At 41.2% G+C, this 21,416-nt stretch overlaps 1 protein-coding gene across 1 annotated transcript in view; it reads left to right on the forward strand.

Moving 5' to 3' along the window:
• Positions 1-21,416, forward strand: part of EXOC4 (exocyst complex component 4) — a 755,174-nt gene that overhangs the window by 699,763 nt on the left and 33,995 nt on the right. The window contains exon 17 of the mRNA XM_041727473.1: positions 38-197. Within this exon, the coding sequence (XP_041583407.1) occupies positions 38-197 (160 nt within the window). The remainder of the gene's footprint in view (positions 1-37; positions 198-21,416) is intronic.

The following is a 21,416-nucleotide window of genomic DNA, read 5'->3' on the forward strand; positions in this document are numbered from 1 at the left end:
CCTCTTTTCCCCCCACTGATCTGCGCTGGCCCTTCAGGACTGGGTCACCTGATCTCCTGCATCCTCATTAATGGTGCCCAGTACTTCAGGCGCATCAGTGAGTCCGGCATCAAGAAGATGTGTAGGAACATCTTTGTCCTTCAGCAGAATCTGACCAACATCACCATGTCGCGGGAGGCCGACCTGGACTTTGCAAGGTAGGAGGAAAGATCGGGCTCAGTCCCTCATACCAAAGCCAAGATCCCATTGCCTATAAAAATTACTTGGAAAGGGCAGCCCCAGTGGCACAGCGGTTTAGCGCCGCCTGCAGCCCGGGGTTTGATCCTAGGGACCCTGGATCGAGTCCCATGTTGGGCTCCCTGCATGGAGCCTGCTTCTCCCTCTGCCTGTGCCTCTGCCCCTCTCTGTGTGTATGTCTCTATGAATAAATAAATAAAATCTTTAAAAAAAAAATTACTTGGAAAAATAGATTCTTAGTACTTATAAAGTTAGTTTAAAAAAAAAATGAACCAGTGAGATGTTCTTGAGTCTTAAAGAAGGTAATTTTTATTTTATTTTATTTTATTTTATTTATTTATTTTTATTTTTATTTTTTGAATTTTAAATTTTTTTAAAGATTTTATTTACTCACAAGAGACACAGAGAGAGAGGTAGAGACCTAGGCAGAGGGAGAAATAGGATCCCTGTGGGAGCCTGATGCAGGACCTGATCCCAGCACCCCGGGATCACAACCTGAGCCAAAGGCAGATTCTCAGCCACTGAGCCACCCAGGCGTCCCTCTGTACAATTCTATTGGATGTTTAACCTCCCTGGGGCAGAGTTTTTCCTGTTCTCTAACCTAAGTTCCTCTTACTACAAAACTTCAGTACTTTCTTATAAAAGCAATATTTGCTCATTGCCTAAGATATGTAATATAAAATAAAAAAAAAATAAATAAATGTTACTTATAAGCCTTTCATCTAGAGACTATGACAGTCGGTACAATTTCTCCTGGCTCTGTGCCTGTGCCATGGATACAAGTGAATTATCATACTATGCATGCATATAATTTCTCTTTGTACAAAATTGGAACTATGTTAATGTAATTTTATATTTGTTTAATTGTATTTTCCCATATCAGTAATATTCTTTGAAAACATTATTTTTCCCAAAGCCACTAATAGTCTTGAAAGTACAGTTGATCCTTGAACAACATGGGTTTGAACTGTGCAGGTCCACTTATATGCAGATTTTTTTTTTGTACATTACTATTAATGTATTTTCTCTTCCTTATCTTCTTAATAGCATTTTCTTTCCTCTAGCTTACTTTGTTGTGAGAATACAGTATATAATACATATAACATACAAAATATGGGTTAACACTGTTCATGGGGCACCTGGATGGCTCAATTGGTCAAGCATCTGTCGGCCTTCAGCTCAGGTCATGGCCTCAGGGTCCTGGAATCGAGTCCCGCATCAGGCTCCCAGCAGGGAGCCTGCTTCTTCCTCTGCCTCTACTCATGTTCTCTCTCTTTCTCATCTCTCATATCATCTCTTTCTCTCTCTCTCTCTCTCTCTCTCTCTCAAATAAATAAATAAATTCTTTAGAAATCAATGGTTTATGTTATTGGTAAGGCATCTATCTGGTCAACAGTAGGCTATTAGTAGTTAAGTTTTGGGAGAGTCAAAAGTTATACACAGATTTGTGATTCATGGAGGTTGGCACCCCTACCTTGCCACGTGGTTCAAGGGTCCACTGTATTACTTTTTATACCTGAACAAATATTCCACGATATAAATTAGCCATTATTTAATCATTTGCACACTTGTAAACATTAGGATTTTTTTCCCTCATAAATAACGTGTAAAATGTATGTTTATATGAGTCTTTTCCTCATCTCTTTTCTCTTTCCCATTTGAAACCCTTCTTCTCTTCTTGTTTTCAGTGGGGACAGTGGTTACTCATCATGAACCATGCTCACCCTTCATGTCCTTGAAGGCTCTTCTTTCAAACAGCACTCTTACTTTCCCTGTCCTGGGTTTGCTGATCTCAATTTTTAATGCTTCTTTATAATACACTTTTCCAATTTGAGAGCTTGTTTTATCCTCTCTTCATGTGGTCTCAACACTATTTATACTTTACTTAAATCATCAGACCTTTGGTACTTTGAGGAAAGCAAAAACAGTTTTGAAGAGGATCGATGATGATTATGGTATCCTAGTGCTTTATTCCTGTTTGTACCTTGGTGAATTATTTTGTAAACCCCTTAATGGCTAGGAAGTCATTCGTTTTCAATAGTCTAGAATTCTCCTGCCCAACATTTGTACTCTCAGATCATTTCATTCGATTTTTTGATTCCTCAAGAAGTTCCAGAAAATTTGAAACCATTTTAAGACATTTTAGGAAATGATGAAATATTGCATTACTTTGACAGTTATCAAGATCTATATGCTAGGGTCTTTGTTTTGAAAGAAGATAACCATAGATCTTCCTTTTTTAACTTTTCTTCTCCAATCTAGCCCTCCATTTGTTCCATGGCTACCCTGTTCCTCTGCTTCTCTGTCCTTCTTCCCGGTCTTGTTCTTCCTTTGTGTGGGTATATGGGTGGGTGTGTTCATTAAATTCCCTACTTTAGGCTAAATTTGGTAGAAGGCCTTCTTTGCACAGATTAAGGAAACCAGGTGTGACTGAATACTGCATTTATTTGGTTGCTCTTATGGGGAATGATCTCATTATTGAATTAGTCTATTCATAATAACATTGACAAGGGGAAGTTAAGAACATGGAGGCCCGAGGGATACAGAAGAGCATTACTAATTCTCTGAGGAATATAATTCTTAAATTCAATCATCCTTTTTTAAATGATTTTTTTTTTATTTAGCTGAAATAAGTAAATTAACGGTTTTTGGCAGACAGTATGGGGCCTGAACATGTACTAAAAAAAGCAGCATCTGAATAATGAAATACTGACTGGGCAGTCTTGAGGTTGGCATCAGCGGGCTGTGTGCCAGCAGTGTTTCTTCAGGAATTGAATGGCAACTGAGCCATGCCTCTTATAGTTGGATTTGTGAATGATGTCCAAGGAAGTGGGTATGGGCTGAAATGTGACCCCTTTGGAGAGGTACTACAACTATTGTCTTTACTCTTAATATGGATTATGAAAGGAAATATAGGCAGCTTAAATATGTAGCATTGGATGATGCTATCCTTCCAATCTTGGTTCAGAAGACCTCTCCTTCTTTTTTTTTTTTTTTTTTGAGATTTATATATTTATTTGAGAGAGAGAAAGAGCATGTGGCATGGAAGGACAGAGGGAGAGAGAATCCCAAGCAGACTCCCCACTGAGTGGGCAGCCTGACATGGGGCTCGATCTCACAACCCTGAGATCATGACCTTAGCAGAAACCAAGAGTCAGGTACTTAACCAACTGAGCCACCCAGATGCCCCTGAGAAGACCTCTCCTTATTAGATTTGTATGTCCCAAGAGACCAAAACTCTTTCTGTCTGTTTACTTAGTGCCTGGGTCAGAGTAGGTGCTCATCATGTATACTGGAGGAGTGGATAGGTATCCAACCAAGGCTTCTTTTGCTGTTGGTGAAAGGCTTGGATAATGACAAAGTTTAGTCTGTCTTTAATGCCCTGAAAAGTTCTTTAATTAGCTTACACGGGTCAGTTTTCTTACACGCCTCTAAAGAACAGCATCCTTCTAGAGCAGAAAGCACTTGACGAAAGGAACCATATATCCCTGCCATTCATTGTCTCTTTCTCCCTCATTTGCTGTTACTCCCCTACATACAAACACACATAGACACACTTTATAGCCTTATTTTTTTTCTGTTCCTGTTTTTGGTAGGGACGGGTTTCGTGAAATGGGTTCCATCAATTCCACTGAATTTGAAGCTGTGTAAAATAAATATAACAGCTATACCAAAATAGCCAGAAATAACAGACTGCAGCAGCGAGCCTCAGCGTTCCGTAAGCAGTGTCTAATCAAGCATGGACAGCATCTGTATTTCCAGCAAATCTCTATAGGAATGTTATCTTCTAACACAGTAATTAATCACTAGTTGCCATGTGTCATAAAACTTACTTAAAAAGTTGCAAGGCTCTTGTGGTTTTTCACCTCCAGAGCCTCCCTGGCCAGTGGAAAATTCAAACACCCTTTATGTAATAAAGAGGAATCTGGAGTGATTCCATTTCTGTTGATTCTTCTACTTGTAGCACTGCTGTCCATCCCTTTTTCTACACACCTTTACTCTCTCTCCAGTAGGAGGATAAATCTCGGGTAAGCAAAGGATCAGCAGAACCTGTATAATCACCAGAATTACAGAGAAACTCTGTCCCCTATGATAATGATCTCTGCTTTGGTTTTGACCCTTTTGACCCCAGTGTGCGTTTTCAGACTCAAGGCAATACTTTGTCCTGGAAAAATGACTGCAGATTAACTAGAAAATGGAAGGGATTTATGAGTGTGCCTTTTTAGTTCCTTTCATCAGAAATCATCTTACCCTGAGCTGCCATGCACTTCTCCAGAACTGAGTCTCTGAAAGAACCCAGGAGTCCAGGCACTGTGTCACGGGAGAAGTCTGGCTGGGCACTGAATTTACATTATTGTAATTCAGGCAATTAAGACTAAAAGCAAAATGTAAAGTATCTCAGATGATGATATATGCTATGGTGAAAAATGAGGCATGGAAAGGGGGAAGAGAGTATTCCAGGGTCTAATAAAGGTAACCCACAATTTTAGAGTGGTCACAGAAGCCCTTAATGATGTGTAACATTTGAGGAAAGACCTAAAGGAGAACTGAGAGCAAAGCCATGTGATTATCTCGGGGAAGAGCATATGAGGAAAAGACATGTAGGAGGAAAGAACCAAAGGGAGAAGTATGCTTGGCATTTAAAGAATAGCAGAAAGGCCAGAATGTATGGCTAAAGTGAATGAGCAAAGGAAAAAGTCCGAGATCGCGTCACAGGTTTATTCTAAGAAGCTGAGATCTTGGGGATCCCTGGGTGGCTCAGTGGTTTGGTGCCTGCCTTTGGCCTAGGACATGATCTTGGAGTCCTGGGATCGAGTCCCACATCGGGCTCCCTGCATGGAGCCTGCTTCTCCCTCTGTCTGTGTCTCTGCCTCTCATGAATAAATAAAATCTTTAAAAAAAAAAAAAAAAAGAAGAAGCTGAGATCTTGAAGGCTGTTGCAATAACATCGGCTTTCACTTTGAGTAAGGTAGGAAGCTATCAGATGGTTTGGAACAGAAGACCGCCATAATGTAACTTACACTGTGAAAGAAACCCTCCTGGCTGCTGTGTTGTAAATAGACATTTCGGGAGGGGAGGTTGCAGACAAAGGCAAAAGCAGAAGGAGCTGTCAGGAAACTACTGCAATAACCTGGGTGAAAGATGGTGGTGAATCAAACCAAGATGGTGGCAGCACAGAAGATGAGAAGTGGTCAGATTAGGATATAGTTTAAAAATTGAGCTGACAAGATTTGCTGAGGGATTGGAAGTCAGCCAGTGGCTGCAAGGTTTTTGTTCTGAGCAATTCAAAGGATGGAGTTTTGATTTACTTGAAAAGATGAGCCAGACAACGGGAAAGACAGGCTGAGTTTGGGAGGTGGGAACAGGACAGCTAGGAAGGGGCTATCAAGAGTTTGGCTTTGGAAATACTGAGTTTAAAATGCACATCAGACAACCGAATAGAAATCATGGAGAGCTGAATATACAAATCTGAATTTAGGAAAGATGTCTGGGCTGGAAATAGGGGTTTGGGAATCATCAGCATATAGATAGGATTTAAAGCCGTAAGGTGGAATGAGAGATGAGATCGTATTGAGAACACAAGCAGAGAAAAAAGGCCATCCAAGAACTGAGCCTTGGGTAGGCAGTCCACCATTGAGATGTTGGAGTGCACAAGACAGACCAGCCAGGGAACCTGAGAAGGGGCAGGAAGATAGCAGGAGAGAGGTCTGTGTCCCAGAAGAAAATGTGTTAAGAGGAGAGTGTCTTCTTCTGTGTCTAGTGGTGCCTGTAGGTTAAATTAGCTCAGGACAGAGGATTGGGCCCTGATAAGAGGAGTGAAATGCTTTGGTTTGCACTCAAGCTTCTCTACGCCTACTGCAGAAACAAGCTCTGGGAACAGGCTTCTCCCTCCTCACTTCTGTGGTAGGGTCTGATGCATTTATGGCAAACAAAAATGCAATTAGAGTATTTCTGGGTTGATGTATAGAAGACCAAATTAGAAACTTCTCTTTACATATTAGTCACTAAGAAAGCCCTGCTCTTCCTAGCATATATATTCATTATATGTTTCCCACAATGAAGAGGAGCTGTGACACCGTATTGGACACCGAGTGGTTTTATTTTTAATAGAGGTCAGTCTCTGCTCCTACATGCCCCACATCTCCCTTCTACAGCCCTAGACTCCCTTCCAACAACTCTCGTTTACCTTTGGAGCTGTTCTATATAAACTTACTTAACCAGCAAAGTCCTATATCCCCTGTGTATAGTACACATACAGAGGAACATCATCACAGAAGCCAACAGAAAAATCACTGGTAAAGAAGCAACCATTTGGAATCTGAACCAAAGAAGAAATCAACCTTGCCTGAAATGCCTCCTCAGGACACAGGTTTATATGGAGAAGTACAACACACCGTATTTGCTTAGCTCAATAAGAGATTGAATCAAGAAAGTGAAGAGACAACTGAAAGAATGAGAGAAAATATTTGCATATCATATATCTGATAAGGGACTTGTATCCAGAATTCATAGAAATACCTGGCCAATACTGCTTGAAACTGTCAAGGTCATGAAAAACAAGGGCAATCTGAGAAAAATGTTTATACCCAAAAGAAGACTAAGAAGGCATGACAGGATGCCTGAATGGCTCAGTTGGTTAAGCATCTGCCTTCAGCTCAGGTCATGACCTTTGGGTCCTAGGATTGAGGCCAATATCAGGCTCCCTGCTCATTGGGGAGTCTGCTTGTTCCTCTCCCTCTGCCCCTCCCACTGCTCATGTTCTCTTACAAATAATAAATAAATAAATTAATTAATTAATTAATTAATTAATTAAATAAAATAAAATAAAATAAAATAAAATAAGAAGGCATGACAGCTACATGTAATGCAGTGTCCTGGATGGGATCCTGGAACAGAAAAAGAACATTATGTAAAAACTAAGAAAATGTCAATCAACTGTGGACTTCAGTTAAGAATCAATATTGACTCATTAGTTGTGATAAATATACTAATATAAGATGTTAATAATAGGGAGACCGGGTGTAAGTTATATGGGAAATCTTTGTGTTATCTTCTCGATTCTTCTGTAAGTCTAAAACTACTGGGAAAAACTACTAAAAAATATGCAAAGGATTTGTGTAGCCATTTCTCTAAAGAAGATATAGAGAAGGCTCATACACATATGAAAAGATGCTTGATATACACATGAAAAGATGTTATTAGGGAAATGCAAGTCAAAGCCACAATGAGATAATCACTTTACACCCACCAATCAAAAAGGCAGACAGTCCAACCCCAGCAAGTATTGGAGTGGATGTGGAGAAACTCAGATCCTCATACATTGCTGGTAGGAATGTAAAAAGGCATAGCAGCTTTGGAAGACATTCATCAGGTCCTCAAAACTTAAAACTTACCATAGACTTGCCATATGACCCGACAGTGCCTCTTCTAGGTGTTACTCAAGAGAAATGAAAACATGCATCTACAAAACAATCTGTACACAAATTGTCGTGACGGCCAAAAAGTGGAAGCAACCCAGATACCCATCAAGCACTAGATAAAATCTGATAAACCCACACAATGGGTATTTTCCAGGTATCACAAGAAAAGTACTGATACATCACAAATGGATGAACCTTGAGAACATTGCATTAAATGAAAGAAACCGGTCACAAAAGAACATACAGTATGATTCCATTCATATGAAATGTCCAAAGTCGGCAAAGTTATAGAGAGACAGACAATCGAGTGGTGGCTACTTAGAGCTGGAGGGTTGGGAGAAAATGGGAACATGGGTTTCCTTTGGAGTAATGAAAATGTCCAAAAATAGATGGTGCTCATGGTTGCAGAACCCTATGAGTATACAAAGGATGTATAAAATGTACACTTTGAGTGAATTGTATCTCAATAAAGCTGTTTAAAAAAAAAAAAGAGGTTTGAGGGATCCGTGGGTGGCTCAGCGGTTTAGTGCCTGCCTTTGGCCCAGGGTGTGATCCTGGAGTCCCGGGATCAAGTCCTGCATTGGGCTCCCTGCATGGAGCCTGCTTCTCCCTGTGCTGCCTGTGCCTCTCTCTCTCTCTCTCTCTCTCTCTCTCTCTCTCTCTATCCCTGTCTTTCATGAATAAATAAAATCTTAAAAAAAAAAAAGAGGTTGAACTTTAAAGCTTAAAGCTTCCCATCACAGGAAATGAGTAGCCCATGTTTTCTGCTTACATTGATTGGGTGGGGTGGAGGAGGGAGATTTGTTGGAAATATCTAACTTTTTGAGTTTCCCCCAATCTATCAGGGAGGTAGAAGATCAAGGCAGAGTTTTTGGAGGAGGTGATGCTTGATATGCTTGATAACTCTTAAGCAGAGTTATCCTGCGGGGAAGGGAGAGTCATTTTGAACAGAAAAGGCAGTTCAGGGCGAGTGGAGCAGATGCTTGAGGAAGGAAGTAGTAGAAGATGAGGCAAGAGGAGAGCAGAGCTAGCCTCCGGTGAGCTCACCACACTTGCCCCCTCCTCACAGGCCTCCTCTCGAAAGTTTGAAAGCATGTCTCCCTCTCCCCCCTGGACGCCCTGTTTTCCTTACTTACTCCGATGCATTTTTTTCTTAGCGCATATCACCATCTTACCTATTCTTGTTCATTCGCTCCTTACCTGTTTGTGGAAAGTAGAATGTGAGCTGCCTAAGACAAGGACTCTTGTTCACTTCTCTAGCCCTGGACCTGGCCTGTAGTAGGCATTCCATAAATTCTTGGCGGGGATGGGGGGATGTTAAGGTGTTCAGACTCGATCCTGTAGGGTAAATGGATTCAGGGGAAGAGCTAGACGGTCAGGCCTGTATTCTAAGTAGATCCCTTGAGCCGCTAGGGGAGGAAGTGGAGAGGAGGACAATAAAACTGCAGGCCCTGCAAACCAAGTGGAAGGTGATTGACAAGAGAGAGTAGGGCCTGAACGAGGTCCGTGTGGAAGGAGATGGAGAAGGACACAGTTGAGAAGTGGGTGGGAGCTAAAATTGGCAGGATTTAGACAGTGATGGAACCATGAGAATAAAGAAAAAGGAATCAAGGTACCTTCTGACATAGGTAGCTAAGTGGGTCCTAGGAGTACCCTTCTTTTTTTCTTTTTTTAATTTTTTTTTTAATTTTTATTTATTTATGATAGAGAGAGAGAGAGAGAGGCAGAGACACAGGCAGAGGGAGAAGCAGGCTCCATGCACCGGGAGCCCCACGTGGGATTCGATCCCGGGTCTCCAGGATCGCGCCCTGGGCCAAAGGCAGGCGCCAAACCGCTGCGCCACCCAGGGATCCCCCTAGGAGTACCCTTCTATCTGCTAGATGGGCAGTTGCCCAATGCAGAAATCATTGAATAAAGCCAATTAGGTATATATATATAAAAAAAAAAAAAAAGCCTCCAGGAGGAGGGAGAGGGAGGTTTGATGGAGGTTACCAGTGGACGTGAGAAATGTCAGCTGCCTGTGATGATGTCTCACATGCAACTAGACACTTGAGCTAGAAGCTGGGGGTGAAAGGAGCTGTATTGAACAAACAGACGTGGGGAGTCATCAGCCTCAGATTATGGTGTGAAACCATCGAGGAAATGAGCACTGTATACGGAGGACCATGCCCTGAGGAATACCAATGTGTTAGGACATGAGAAGGAAAAGGAGCCTCTGAAGAAGACAGGAAGGGGATGGTGTTGCAGCACAAGAGCAGAAAAGGACAGGCCATGAATGTGCTGCCTGCCCAGAAATGGTCCTTTCCCCATAAATTGATCTTCCCAGTAAATTAAAGCATCTTCCCATTTGAACCTCTCCAACTCCTCTCTGAGGCAAACTATTTAGGTGACAGAGTGAATGACAAAGCCAAGCCTAGAAACTGAATGTGTATCAATTCAACCCCGTGCTTTATCCTTGACCTTGTATTGTGTCTAAGGCCCAGAATGATCCCTGGCATGGCCGAGAATATTGAATTCCTTCCAAGGCCGCTGTTGAGGCTAACTTCATCCCACAAACCTCTTGGACAAGGAACAGCTCTTTGGTTTTCTGCAGAAAAGGTGTGGGTTTTCCCTTTTGGACTGACCAGGGTATAGGCTGACAGGAATTAGCAATGACATGCTGCCATCTACTGGAAATACCCACAGACATCCAGACGGATGCGTATCTGTGGTTCCCTAAATCCCCATCACTCACATGAATCAGCAGTGGATACTGCCTCTGAAGGAAGCTTTGGGGGTGGCCTGGCTGAAAATATGAAATGCCCTTACCTATTAGATAAAATGTTATTTGATTGCCAGAGAGCAATTCTGCTTCTGAAAAGATACATAGGCATATATTTTTCACGGTCTTTTCTCTGCTTATGTTTTTTCCTACCTTTAGTCTGTCCTTGGTCTTATCCACTTCTCCAATTCTGGGATAACCTATCCCTTTTCAAACTTCTACCTGTAAAACTCCAGATTTTTGACTCAAGATTATTTATCATGGGGATTTTTGACTAATTTTATAGGAGAGATCAGTCTGCTACCAAAATTCTTTTAATAGTAGTGCCCCCTAAATTTCTGTTATATTTCTGGAATTCAACAGTGGTACAAAGCTAGCCCTGACTTTCCTAGGGGCCAGAGTAAATTGGGAAATATGATGGGATAAATAGCTTTTGCTCCCTGGGAGAAGGAAATGTACTTATTAATAAAATGTAATAATAAAACAAAAATTTGTATGGCTTGTTGCCTAAAAAAATTTTCTTTAAAATTTGTATAAGTAGATTTAAATAATATTACATCTCCCAAATTAAACCTTCATTTGACTTTGCTACACTATTTCTGACCATCCTTCTTTCTACTTGATCTACTTTTTCTGTGTTTATTACACTTATAGTAGGTTCCATACCTTCTGGCAATTAACTGATCTCTAATTAATTGTTTAATGAGGACTCTTTATCCCCCAGAGAGTACCCCCCAAAATGAGTATTTATAAAGCTCTCAAAAATAATGCCTGCCCGTATTGATGTTTGATTGGTCATATCTTATGTACGAGGCTTTGAGAGTTCTTTTGATTATGCTCAATTAATGTCAACATGCCCTGTACATATATAATGTCTATATATAATTTAGGGTTCCTCAAGATTATTGGCAGATAGTTGTAGTCCTCCCTTTGTAGCACATGTGCTGGAATTGGAATGATTCAGAGATTAGCATAGATGACAGACAGTATTATTTCCAATAAAGATCCCAGGGAATGGAAATCAGAAGTGACTTGCCCAAAATCTCTCATCCAGTTGTGCTATTTATATACCCTGCACTACCTTTGTAGTTGTCATGGTTAGGAAATTAAATTAATTCACCCAACGAGGCCATTTTTCTGCCAGGAAATGATTGTGCTATAAAGACATGTACTGAAAAGATATGAAGCTTGTTCTTGACTCAAGCCCAAGAATGATCATTTACTGACTTTATTAGAATTCTTACTGAATAACTGGAAAATGGAAGCTGACCTTTCTTGTTTTGTAAATGAAAATATACTGTTTAATTTTGGTGCTTAAATGTAGGAAACAGGCACATTTGCTATAGCTATAAAAGCCAAGCTATGACCCCATACAAACCATACCAAGGCCAGACTTCTTCCCCCGCACCTTTCCCATTAGACAATTCTTATGACTAGTTACCGTAAATGTGTTTTGTTTTTGGTTTCTGGGTGGGGTTTTTTTTCCCCTCTGCTGCTCTGTAACAGCAATCTAAGATGTTGGTGAATATGATTTGCGTTTCAAAGTGTTTGATACATATGAATTTACACATACGTATCAGAGAGCATCCTTAGCTAAATATAGGAACAGTTACCAAGAAGTAAACATGTGCCTAGCCTTACAGACTTTAGACTTCACACCATTTTCACTGAAACAAGGATAGCTTCTAGAAAACAACCACCTTTACTGTAAACTACCCAGAGGCCTAAATTACTTTCTTGCAGTGCTGTTTTAAGACCCATTATTATTACTATTATATAATTAAACTCAGTACATGACATGAACCATAAGAAGTGCTTTACCTCTGCTGGTTAACTAAATCCTCCCTGAAACTCTCTATGTAACTATTATGACCTCATTTTCTAGATGAAAAAACTAAGGCTTAAAGAGGCTAAGCAAATTCTCAGTTTACATAATAATGATAAGAGTTAGGATTCAAACTTAGGTCAGTCCAACACCAAAGCCCATGTATGTTCTTAGCCATATGGAATCAGGGTTCTCATTTGGTAAATATTGGGTCTCTGTTTGCTTTAATTAAAATATGATTTCCTTTTTCAATTAGGCTCCTAGCTCTCAAATGTTTTCTTTTCCTTTATTTTTTCTGGTTGTCTTTCCCACTTGATTTCCATCAAGCTCTGATCTCTGGCACTTTTAATTAGCTTTCATTAGCAGTGTCACTGTAGAGGCCTCTGCAGACCCCTCCTGCCCTGGAATGTGTGAAGTAGGGCTGGTTTTGTCCAGCCATTCTGTACTTGGTACTCGGTAGTGCACTGCATTGTTGGTCTTCTGTACCTCTTCCAAGCAATTGTCCTGGAGCAATAACATTTGACATTCAAAAACACTCTCTCGTGGGGCGCCTGGGGGGCTCAGTCGGTTGTTAAGCATCTGACTCTTGATTTCAGCTGAGGTCACAATCTCCGGGTAGTGAGATGGAGCCCCACATCCCATCAGGTTCCATGCTCAGCGGGCAGTCCTCTTGAGATCTTTCCCTCTCTCCCCACGCATGTGCTTGCAATGTCTCTCTCTCTCTCTCTCTCTCTCTCTCTCTCTCTCAGATAAGTAAATCTTAAAAAAAAAGAAAGAAAGAAAGAAAGAAAGAAAGAAAGAAAGAAAGAAAAGAAAAAGAATACTCTCTGAGAACCATACCATAAATTAGAACTAGCACATGATCATATCACAGGTAAACTCTATCATTGATCCCAGGTACATACATGTGTATTCTTAAAACACCAAGCACAGTAACCAAGTGGTTCTCAAAGGCTAGATGGTATAAGAATTTGATATGGGACTTTTTTAAAAAATGGAGTTCTTTGACTCCATCCCTAAAAATTCAGATCTAGAAGGTGGGGTGGGGGGCAGGTAGGGAGCAAAAATCTAAGCTTACTTTACAAGTGCCCAGGAGACACCTGGGTGGCTTAGTGGTTGGGCGTCTGCCTTTGACTCAGGGTTTGATCCTGGGGTCCTGGGATGGAATCCCACGTCGGGCTCCCTGCGTGGGGCCTGCTTCTCCCTCTGCCTATGTCTCTGTCTCTCCGTCTATGTCTCTCAAGAATAAATAAAATCTTTTTTAAAAATGAAAAAAACAAACAAGTGCCCAGACGAGCCTCATGCAGATGGTTCTTGGACGCTCTTAGAGAAAATACTGGCCTACCCTCATGTCCTTTGAGACTCACATTAGGCTGTTTCTCTCTTAGCCCCTTATTCTCCTTTAGTTCCCATAATCCTTCTTCCTCCCACTCTAGGCAGTGAAAGTAAAACCTGCCTGAAAGCCCTGTTCTGGATTAAGTGGAGTCATTAACATTGCCCCTCAGGGCAGTCACCATAATGATGATGATGACAGCGATGAGGACTGTGACAACAACAATGAGGACTGTTTTGAGGCAGGGTCAGGCTGTGTTCTTGGAAGTTTTGGGATGAACTAACCAGTACTTGACTGATCTAGAAAGTGGCCAATAAACAGATTCAGTCCATGATTATGGTATAAACTTGGGCAAGTCCCTTCAGCTCTCTTAGCTGAAGTTTCCTTGTCTAAAAATAAGGCTCTGGAAACACCTGGGTGGCTCAGCCGGTTGAGCATCTGCCTTTGGCTAGGGTCATGATCCTGGGCTCCCTGCTCGGCGGGGAGTCTCCTTCCCCCTCTCCCTCTGCCTGCAGCTCTCCTTGCTTGTGCGCTCTCTTTTTCTCTCTGTACATCAAGTAAATAAATCTTAAAAATAAATAACTAAATAAATAAAAGATAAAAATAAGGCTCCAAGTAGAAGATCAAATGTAGATATGACTCACCCAGAGTTTGCACGAGGTAGAGCTAGAGATGGGGCTCAGAGGTCCAGAGCGCCACCTTGACTACCAGCTCTCAGATAAGACTATTACAGGAAGGTTTTTGAAAGGTAACAAATGAACTTCAATCTAATTCCATAAAGGTACCATAAAGATTTCTGAGATACACAGTACCTGCACTTTTAATATTTGGTGACTGAACGGACAAATGAACGCATTTGTGTATATGAATGAATGAAGGCATGAGTTGCAGAGGCTGGTTTCTTCCAGTCAAGCTTGCTGTTGTGGCATTTGCACACCACACCTCCTGGAGGGTAAGACAGACAGAAGCTGGCTACTGCTTTTGCCTGACCTATAAAGGTCCTATAAGGCTCTGAATGGTAATTCAAAAAATAAACATGTAGGTGCTCAAAAATATAAATGTCACATCTGCTGTAGCTCTTCATCTCCTTTGCCGCGCTGTGGTTTTCTGGTTGATGGAAAGGTTTTATTCAGATCAGCCATTTCACTTTTTCCTGGAGGCACTCTTAATCTTTGTGTTCTAACCTTTAAAGATCTAGGCTTCAGTTGCTGCCGTAATGATTTCCACTGCCTGGCATCTACATGTTTAAATTCTGCCAAAGAACTGCCCACCTCCTATTTTGGTCAATTGCAGATGGAGCCTAATGAGGAGCAAGAACAAATTGCGGGGGGGGGGGGGGGGGGGGGGGTAGGAGAGGCCAGCTCAGGAGTGACCAACCCATCTTTCTCTCTCTCTCTCTCTCAATACCTGGGTCAGGGGAAGGAGTAGAGCCATGACCTCCCCTCTGCCACAGGCAGTTGCACCCCATCTCCTTCTCCTTGCAGCATTCTCTTCCACAAAGACTCTGATGAACATTTTGGGGGCGCTGAGGACCACCAAAGAGGGAGGGGAGAAGTTGGGGGCTTTTAGTGGCTGGAGCACTTTATTGACAACATTAAAGTCTTCATGGATAGGTTCGGCCAGAAATTAATTACAGCCCAGTTCCCCCATTTCTCCCTTAGGTGACAGTCTTCTGTTGATGTGTGCTGCTGTGAAAGTAATAATAGGTTTCAAATGTTTGTGAAAAACAGAAAGTAATTACTTGCTGTGATAAATCAGTCATCTGAAGTTTCAGCTTCTCTCTGCTCCATGTACGTGGCAGTGGGTCTGTTTCTTTTGTTAACTTTAATTATATAGCATAGGAGCATTTTTATTTTTCAGTTTTCAGAAATTTTGCCTTTTTCTTTTCTTGGTTTCCTAGTTCTCCGGGGATGAAAGTATTGAAATGATAATGACACATAACTAACATTTGAACAAGGGAAGCATATGTCTGCCAGAGAGCTGATTGCCTTAGTTAAGTTTTGTAGCTATTGGCTATTAGCTATTTGCCAGTTTCTCTAATGAGCCTTAAATATTTACTGTTTGTGGTGTAGAAGGAAAGAATGTGCTCTCAGGCATTTTGAGGTTTCTTCTCACCAATAGCATATGTTTAAATTACGGGCCCCGAAGCCAAAGAGCCTCTAATAGCACTTTTCCCTTTTTTAAATTAAAAGAAAGAAAGGAAGGAAGAAAAATTTCCAATCAAAAAAAAAAAAAAAAAAGAAAAAGAAAAATTTCCAATCAAATCTGCAGCTCCTTTCCTGGGGTCCTTTTTTTTTTTTTTTTTTTTTTTCCCAATAGGACCTGCATGGATCTGCTTGGATGACACTGACCCCTTTGTTAGCTCACCTGCAGAATAAGAGAGAAATATCCTTTGACAGCTATCTTTTTTTTTTTTAATTTTTATTTATTTATGATAGTCACACACACACACACCCACAGAGAGAGAGAGAGAGAGAGAGAGGCAGAGACACAGGCAGAGGGAGAAGCAGGCTCCATACACTGGGAGCCCGATGTGGGATTCGATCCCGGGTCTCCAGGATCGCGCCCTGGGCCAAAGGCAGGCGCCAAACCACTGCGCCACCCAGGGATCCTCTTTGACAGCTATCTTAAAAGAGATCCTTACCCAAGCAGATGGAGTAGTGAGGACCCTATGCTAGCCAGCATGATATATTATCACAGGTAGATATCTTGCCGTTAGCCCCAAGGCTGGCTCACCCCTAAAAATGTGAACTATACATGCTCATATTTCCTTTTAACTCCTATAATATGAATATTAAGATTTTGTGTTCTAATGTCTTGTCCATTCCTGATCAGTGAGCTGTCATAAATCCTAACTTCAAAGGCTTGCTTAATCTCCTGGATCAAGCTGTCCCTTACTTAGAACAGTAAGTTTTTCCCTTTCCAATATTAATCTCTCTCTTCAATCTGTCATTTATATTTAGAATCAAATAGAAGGGCAGTAAGAGTGGGGTGTCTTATTATTTATCTCATTTATTAATTGGTTGTCTATTAGATAATTCTTCTGTATGGAAAATCATACTAACTGGGGACTTCTGAGCTTTTTCACTGCAGTGATAATTGGTGTTCGTGACGTTTGCCCCTGAGACTGGAAGATCCCATCCATCATCAAACAACACTAATGCATTTAGTGTAGTTTTAGCATTATGTCATTATGTTTACTCTTTCTTTTAAAAACTGATGGCAATATGATATCTCAATTTAAGTCAGAATCTCTGATTACAACTATAACCCCTTAATTTCTTCCCATCCTGCACAGTGGAGTTTTTATACCGCTGTAATTCTGTCATAGTGTTTCAGTTTTCCACATAAAGGTAAGACAAGGTAGTAACAATAAATAGCTTTAATTTTTTTTATTCTACTGTTTTTAACATTATTACCAATAACCGCTATGTATTGAGCACATACTTTGTGCAAGGTACTCTATGTATGTGATATACACACATTATCTTATTCTTAATCCTTATAATAACCTAGTGTGCTTAGGTATTAGCATTTTCATTCTACAAACGGGAAAATTGAGTCTGAAAGATTAAGTAACCCAGGTTCTACACAACTAGCAACTGACAGAACCATGATTCAAAGCCGGATCTATCTGCATTTTAGCTATTGTTCTATACAGCTCATGACAATGTAATGCATTAGTATTTCAAGAAGATATACCACAGCCTCAGTGATTTTTATAGACTCTATTAAATGGTGATGATGGGGTGTTCCTTGTTAAAAGGGCTTCAAGGAGGGGTAACAATTTTTTATCTTCCCTGCAAGAAATTGAAAGATGTTTTGTAGGTCTGCAGGAATAAACAAAAGGAGGCCAAAAAGATTATCAGAAAAGATTTTGGCACAGCACCTAATGCCTGTCTGGGAATGATCACAGTTATTGTTAGGCTCAACCAAAGCAGGAAGGGGTGTAGGGCCCCTGGGAGCTGGTACACAGAGGTCTTAGAGAGTGTCCAGGTCAGGGAGGAAGGCTGGACCAGACAGCACAGGGAGAGGGCGGTCACTGCCAAGCATAAACCCTAATTCCCCAAGTATCAGAACACCTACATATGGTGGTAATACAATGACTAATGAAATGAAATTGTCCTTAAAGAGCGTTTAAGAAGCTACTGTGGTTTTTTAGTGAATTTTAAATATTCAGAAAGCAGGGGAAAGCAAGAAGATAGGTGTTTTTGTATGAATAGAAAACCCAGTCATTTTAAAGATTTTACTTATTTATTTAGCTAGAGAGAGCAAAAGTGGGAGGGGAGGAACACAGGGAGAGAGAGACATGAGAATTCCAAGCAGGCACAGAGCCCAACTCAGGGCTCAATCTCATGACCCAAGCCGAAATCAAGAGTCAGATGCCCAATGGACTAAGCCACACTCAAGCACCCCAAACCTAGTCATTTAAAAAAAAAATAAAAAGAGTGATTTATGATTGACATTTGTCATTGTTTGACCACTTAGCTTCCAAATCTCCTTCGGTGTGTAGAGAATTCCCCCACAACATGGCCTTGGAGGGAGACAGAGCCCATCCACCATCATAATAACACAATGTCAGGGCTTACTTCCTGTATGGGGACCCAGCCTATAGCAGGCCAATCAGATGCACCTCCTCCAGATTAATCAGGGAGCTAGGGACTCCGAGTTCAGGGGTAATGGAGAATCATAGGAGGTGGCATCAGCAGCGGTGGCACCTTCCAGTTACCTGGGGTAGTGACAACAGAGTGGCCATGGCATAGCCAGCGAGCAAAACATGTTCTGTGTTTAGCAGCAGTGGTGGTGTCTTCATGAGGCTGTGCAGAGTGATTCTAGGGTGATTCTGGCCATGATGTCAACTGCTGCCTTTGTTTATTCCTGCTCACTTCTCCAGTCTGATTCTCCTGTCCTCCTGGCTCCCCTATGAATTACCCAGTGTCCCTTCAATAAGTCCTTCTTTGCAACTTACAACCTTGATTATTATATACCTACATGGTAAAACCTAGTGAATTGAGTAAGTTTTAGCCTTTAATTCTTTCCGTCCTCAACAAAGCTTGGTTTTACATTATTACTCATTACTATTAAAGTTTTCATTTCAACTTTAATTTGATTATTACTTATCAATATTGAAGTTTTTATATAAAGTTATGTCGTATCTCTTTATCTCGGCTAATTCTTTAGTATACCTAAATATCCATCAAGAAATTTTAATATTTTAAGGAGAAAGGAAAATCACCTGGTTTGCATGCCTTGAGGCTTGGCTCCCATAGCTGTGAAAATGTAATTATCAGTTCTGTGCATATGTTTCCAGTATCTATTGCTGTTTAATGAATCATCCCCAATTTTAGTACCAGTACAACAACCATGACATTAGTTCTATTGATTTAGCAGATTGACTGGGGCTCACCCGTACGGGTCTGCTGGATTGTCTGGTGGTGTCTCACGTGGCCATAATATGATGGCAGCTGGACCTGAAACATCCAAGATGTCTTGTCTTAGGTGACCAGTGGGGACAGCTGGAAGCCTCGGCTCAGCTGGGTTGTTCAGATGGCTAGGTTCCTCTCTTTCTCTCTTCCTTTAGTCTCAGAGATTCTACCTTCCACACAATTCTTGCATGTGGTTTCTCCATCAGGAGAGTCATACATTGTACATATGACTTAGGGCTCCCAAATGCATGCAAGTAGAAGCTGCCAGGCCTTTCTAAAGGCTTGGACACAGGACTGGCACAGTATCATTTCTACCACATTCTGTTAGTTAAAGCAAGTCACTGGGCTAGCCCACATTTAGTGTAGGAGAGGACTACATAAAGGCATGAATAATGGAAGCATGGTTCATTAGGGGTTATCTTTGGGATTTAGCTACCACTATATCTGAACTTGAGGCTGCAGATTAGATGCTCCGCGCCTGGTACAGTAGGCATCCAAGGTATTTGTCAAGATTATTTCAGTTGCAAGGAACAGAAACCAAATCCAAACGACCTTATGCCAAAAAAGAGAATTTATTGAATCATGACACTGGGATATTCCAAGGGATGACTGATTTGAGACATAGTTTTATCCAAGGATTCAAACCATATGAACAGGACTCAGCCTTTTTTTTTTTTTTTTTTTCCAATCAAGCTCTTGCTTTTTTTTCTTTCTTCTCAAGCTCTTGATTGGCTTTATTATTATATAGCTTATCTCCCCATGTGGCAAAAATAGTAGCCTCAAGCTAACATCATACTTGTAGCAGGAAATCTTAGGGAAAGCAACCTTCTCCTTTCCAAAATTTATACAGCAAATCTCATGGAGAGACTCTGATGGCCCTCTCCATCTCTGAGCCAATTGCTATAGCCAGGGAGAAGGGGCGTTCTGATTGAACAGTCCACATCATGTATCCTCACCTGTTGTGAAGAGTTGACCTCATAGCAAGTGTTCCAGAAAAAAGGAAAGCTTCTGTTACCAAAAGAAGTGGGATGGAGCCTGGAAAAACAAAAACGCAATGTAACACCTACACCCAATAACAGTGTGCTGAATGAATAAAATATAATAAATCAGTAGCAGAGGCAGTAAAGTACCAAGTTTATTATGTGCCAAAAAGAGATAGACACTTAAAAATCATTTTATGGAAAGAGCTAGATGGAAGTGCTGTAGGACACTATTCAGAGTGGATTGGAATAGAGAAAAAATGCAGTTTTGAGCTGTACTTTGAAAGAGGTGAGATAAATTTAGGAGGAGGAGGATATTACAGACACAGAAAAGGTCACTTTGTCCAGAACCAAAAGCAATTAAAGAGAGAACTTCCCAAAGTCTAATTTTTGGGTGCAGCTGCCCTCCTTAAACTGTACCTTTAAGAAATCATGAGCTCGGTTACTAACGTAGCTTATAGTTTCCAATTTAGTTGGATCCAAGGAAGAATTGTTTTGTAACCCTGAGTATGATGAACGGATATCTCAAGGGTTAGAGGGGCTCCTACAAAAATAAAGTTCCAAGGTGACTGTTATCAAAGGGTTAAAAGAGAAGACATTTATTTATTTTTTTAAATTTTTATTGGTGTTCAATTTGCCAACATATAGCATAACCCCCAGTGCTCATCCCATCCAGTGCCCCCTTCAGTGCCTGTCACCCAGTCACCCCCACCCCCCACCCACCTCCCTTTTCACCACCCCTTGTTCATTTCCCAGAGTTAGGAATCTCAAAAAAGAAGACTTAAAAAAATATATATTCACTTGCCCTCTGTCACTTTGATTAACAGTAGGTGCTGAGTTATCAGAAATAGTAGTAATCTGCATTTCTGTATTTATGATCCTGTGAAGCTGAAGGTTTCCACCAATGTGAATTAGTTGAACCTCTCTCTGGCACACTGAGGAGGAAAAGAAAACAAGGCCAGCTCCCTCCTCATGCCCTCCCTGAAACCCAGTGAGTGGGGATGGGAGGCAGTATGAGGAGAGAAAGAGCAAAAACTTACTATAGTCTCCTTGAGACTGGCAAAAGAAAGCAGAAGGCAGAATTGAGTTAAAAATTTGATTCAGAGGAGTCTTTCCATTGGCTCTCAGATTACTTACATCATATAGTCTTTGCAGAAACCTTGAAAGTCTTCATTATCTAGGACTTTAAGATGGTGTCATTTGTCCCCTTCAGCAGGCTGGAAACTGGCTCAGGGAGATTGGAGTCACTGGCCAAGGAATGATCCTGGTAGGACTAGAACTCAGATTTTCCGTCTCCTTGGTCAGGACTCCCCCTCCCCATCCCCAAGACTCAGTACCTCCCATAGGCTGATGTCTTCTTTCACAGGGTTCACATCTCCCCCACCACCACCACCCCCCACCCCCACCCCCTGCCCCAACACACAGTGCTGTCC

Source organism: Vulpes lagopus, chromosome 13 (assembly GCF_018345385.1).
Source record: "Vulpes lagopus strain Blue_001 chromosome 13, ASM1834538v1, whole genome shotgun sequence".
Lineage (NCBI taxonomy): Eukaryota > Metazoa > Chordata > Mammalia > Carnivora > Canidae > Vulpes > Vulpes lagopus.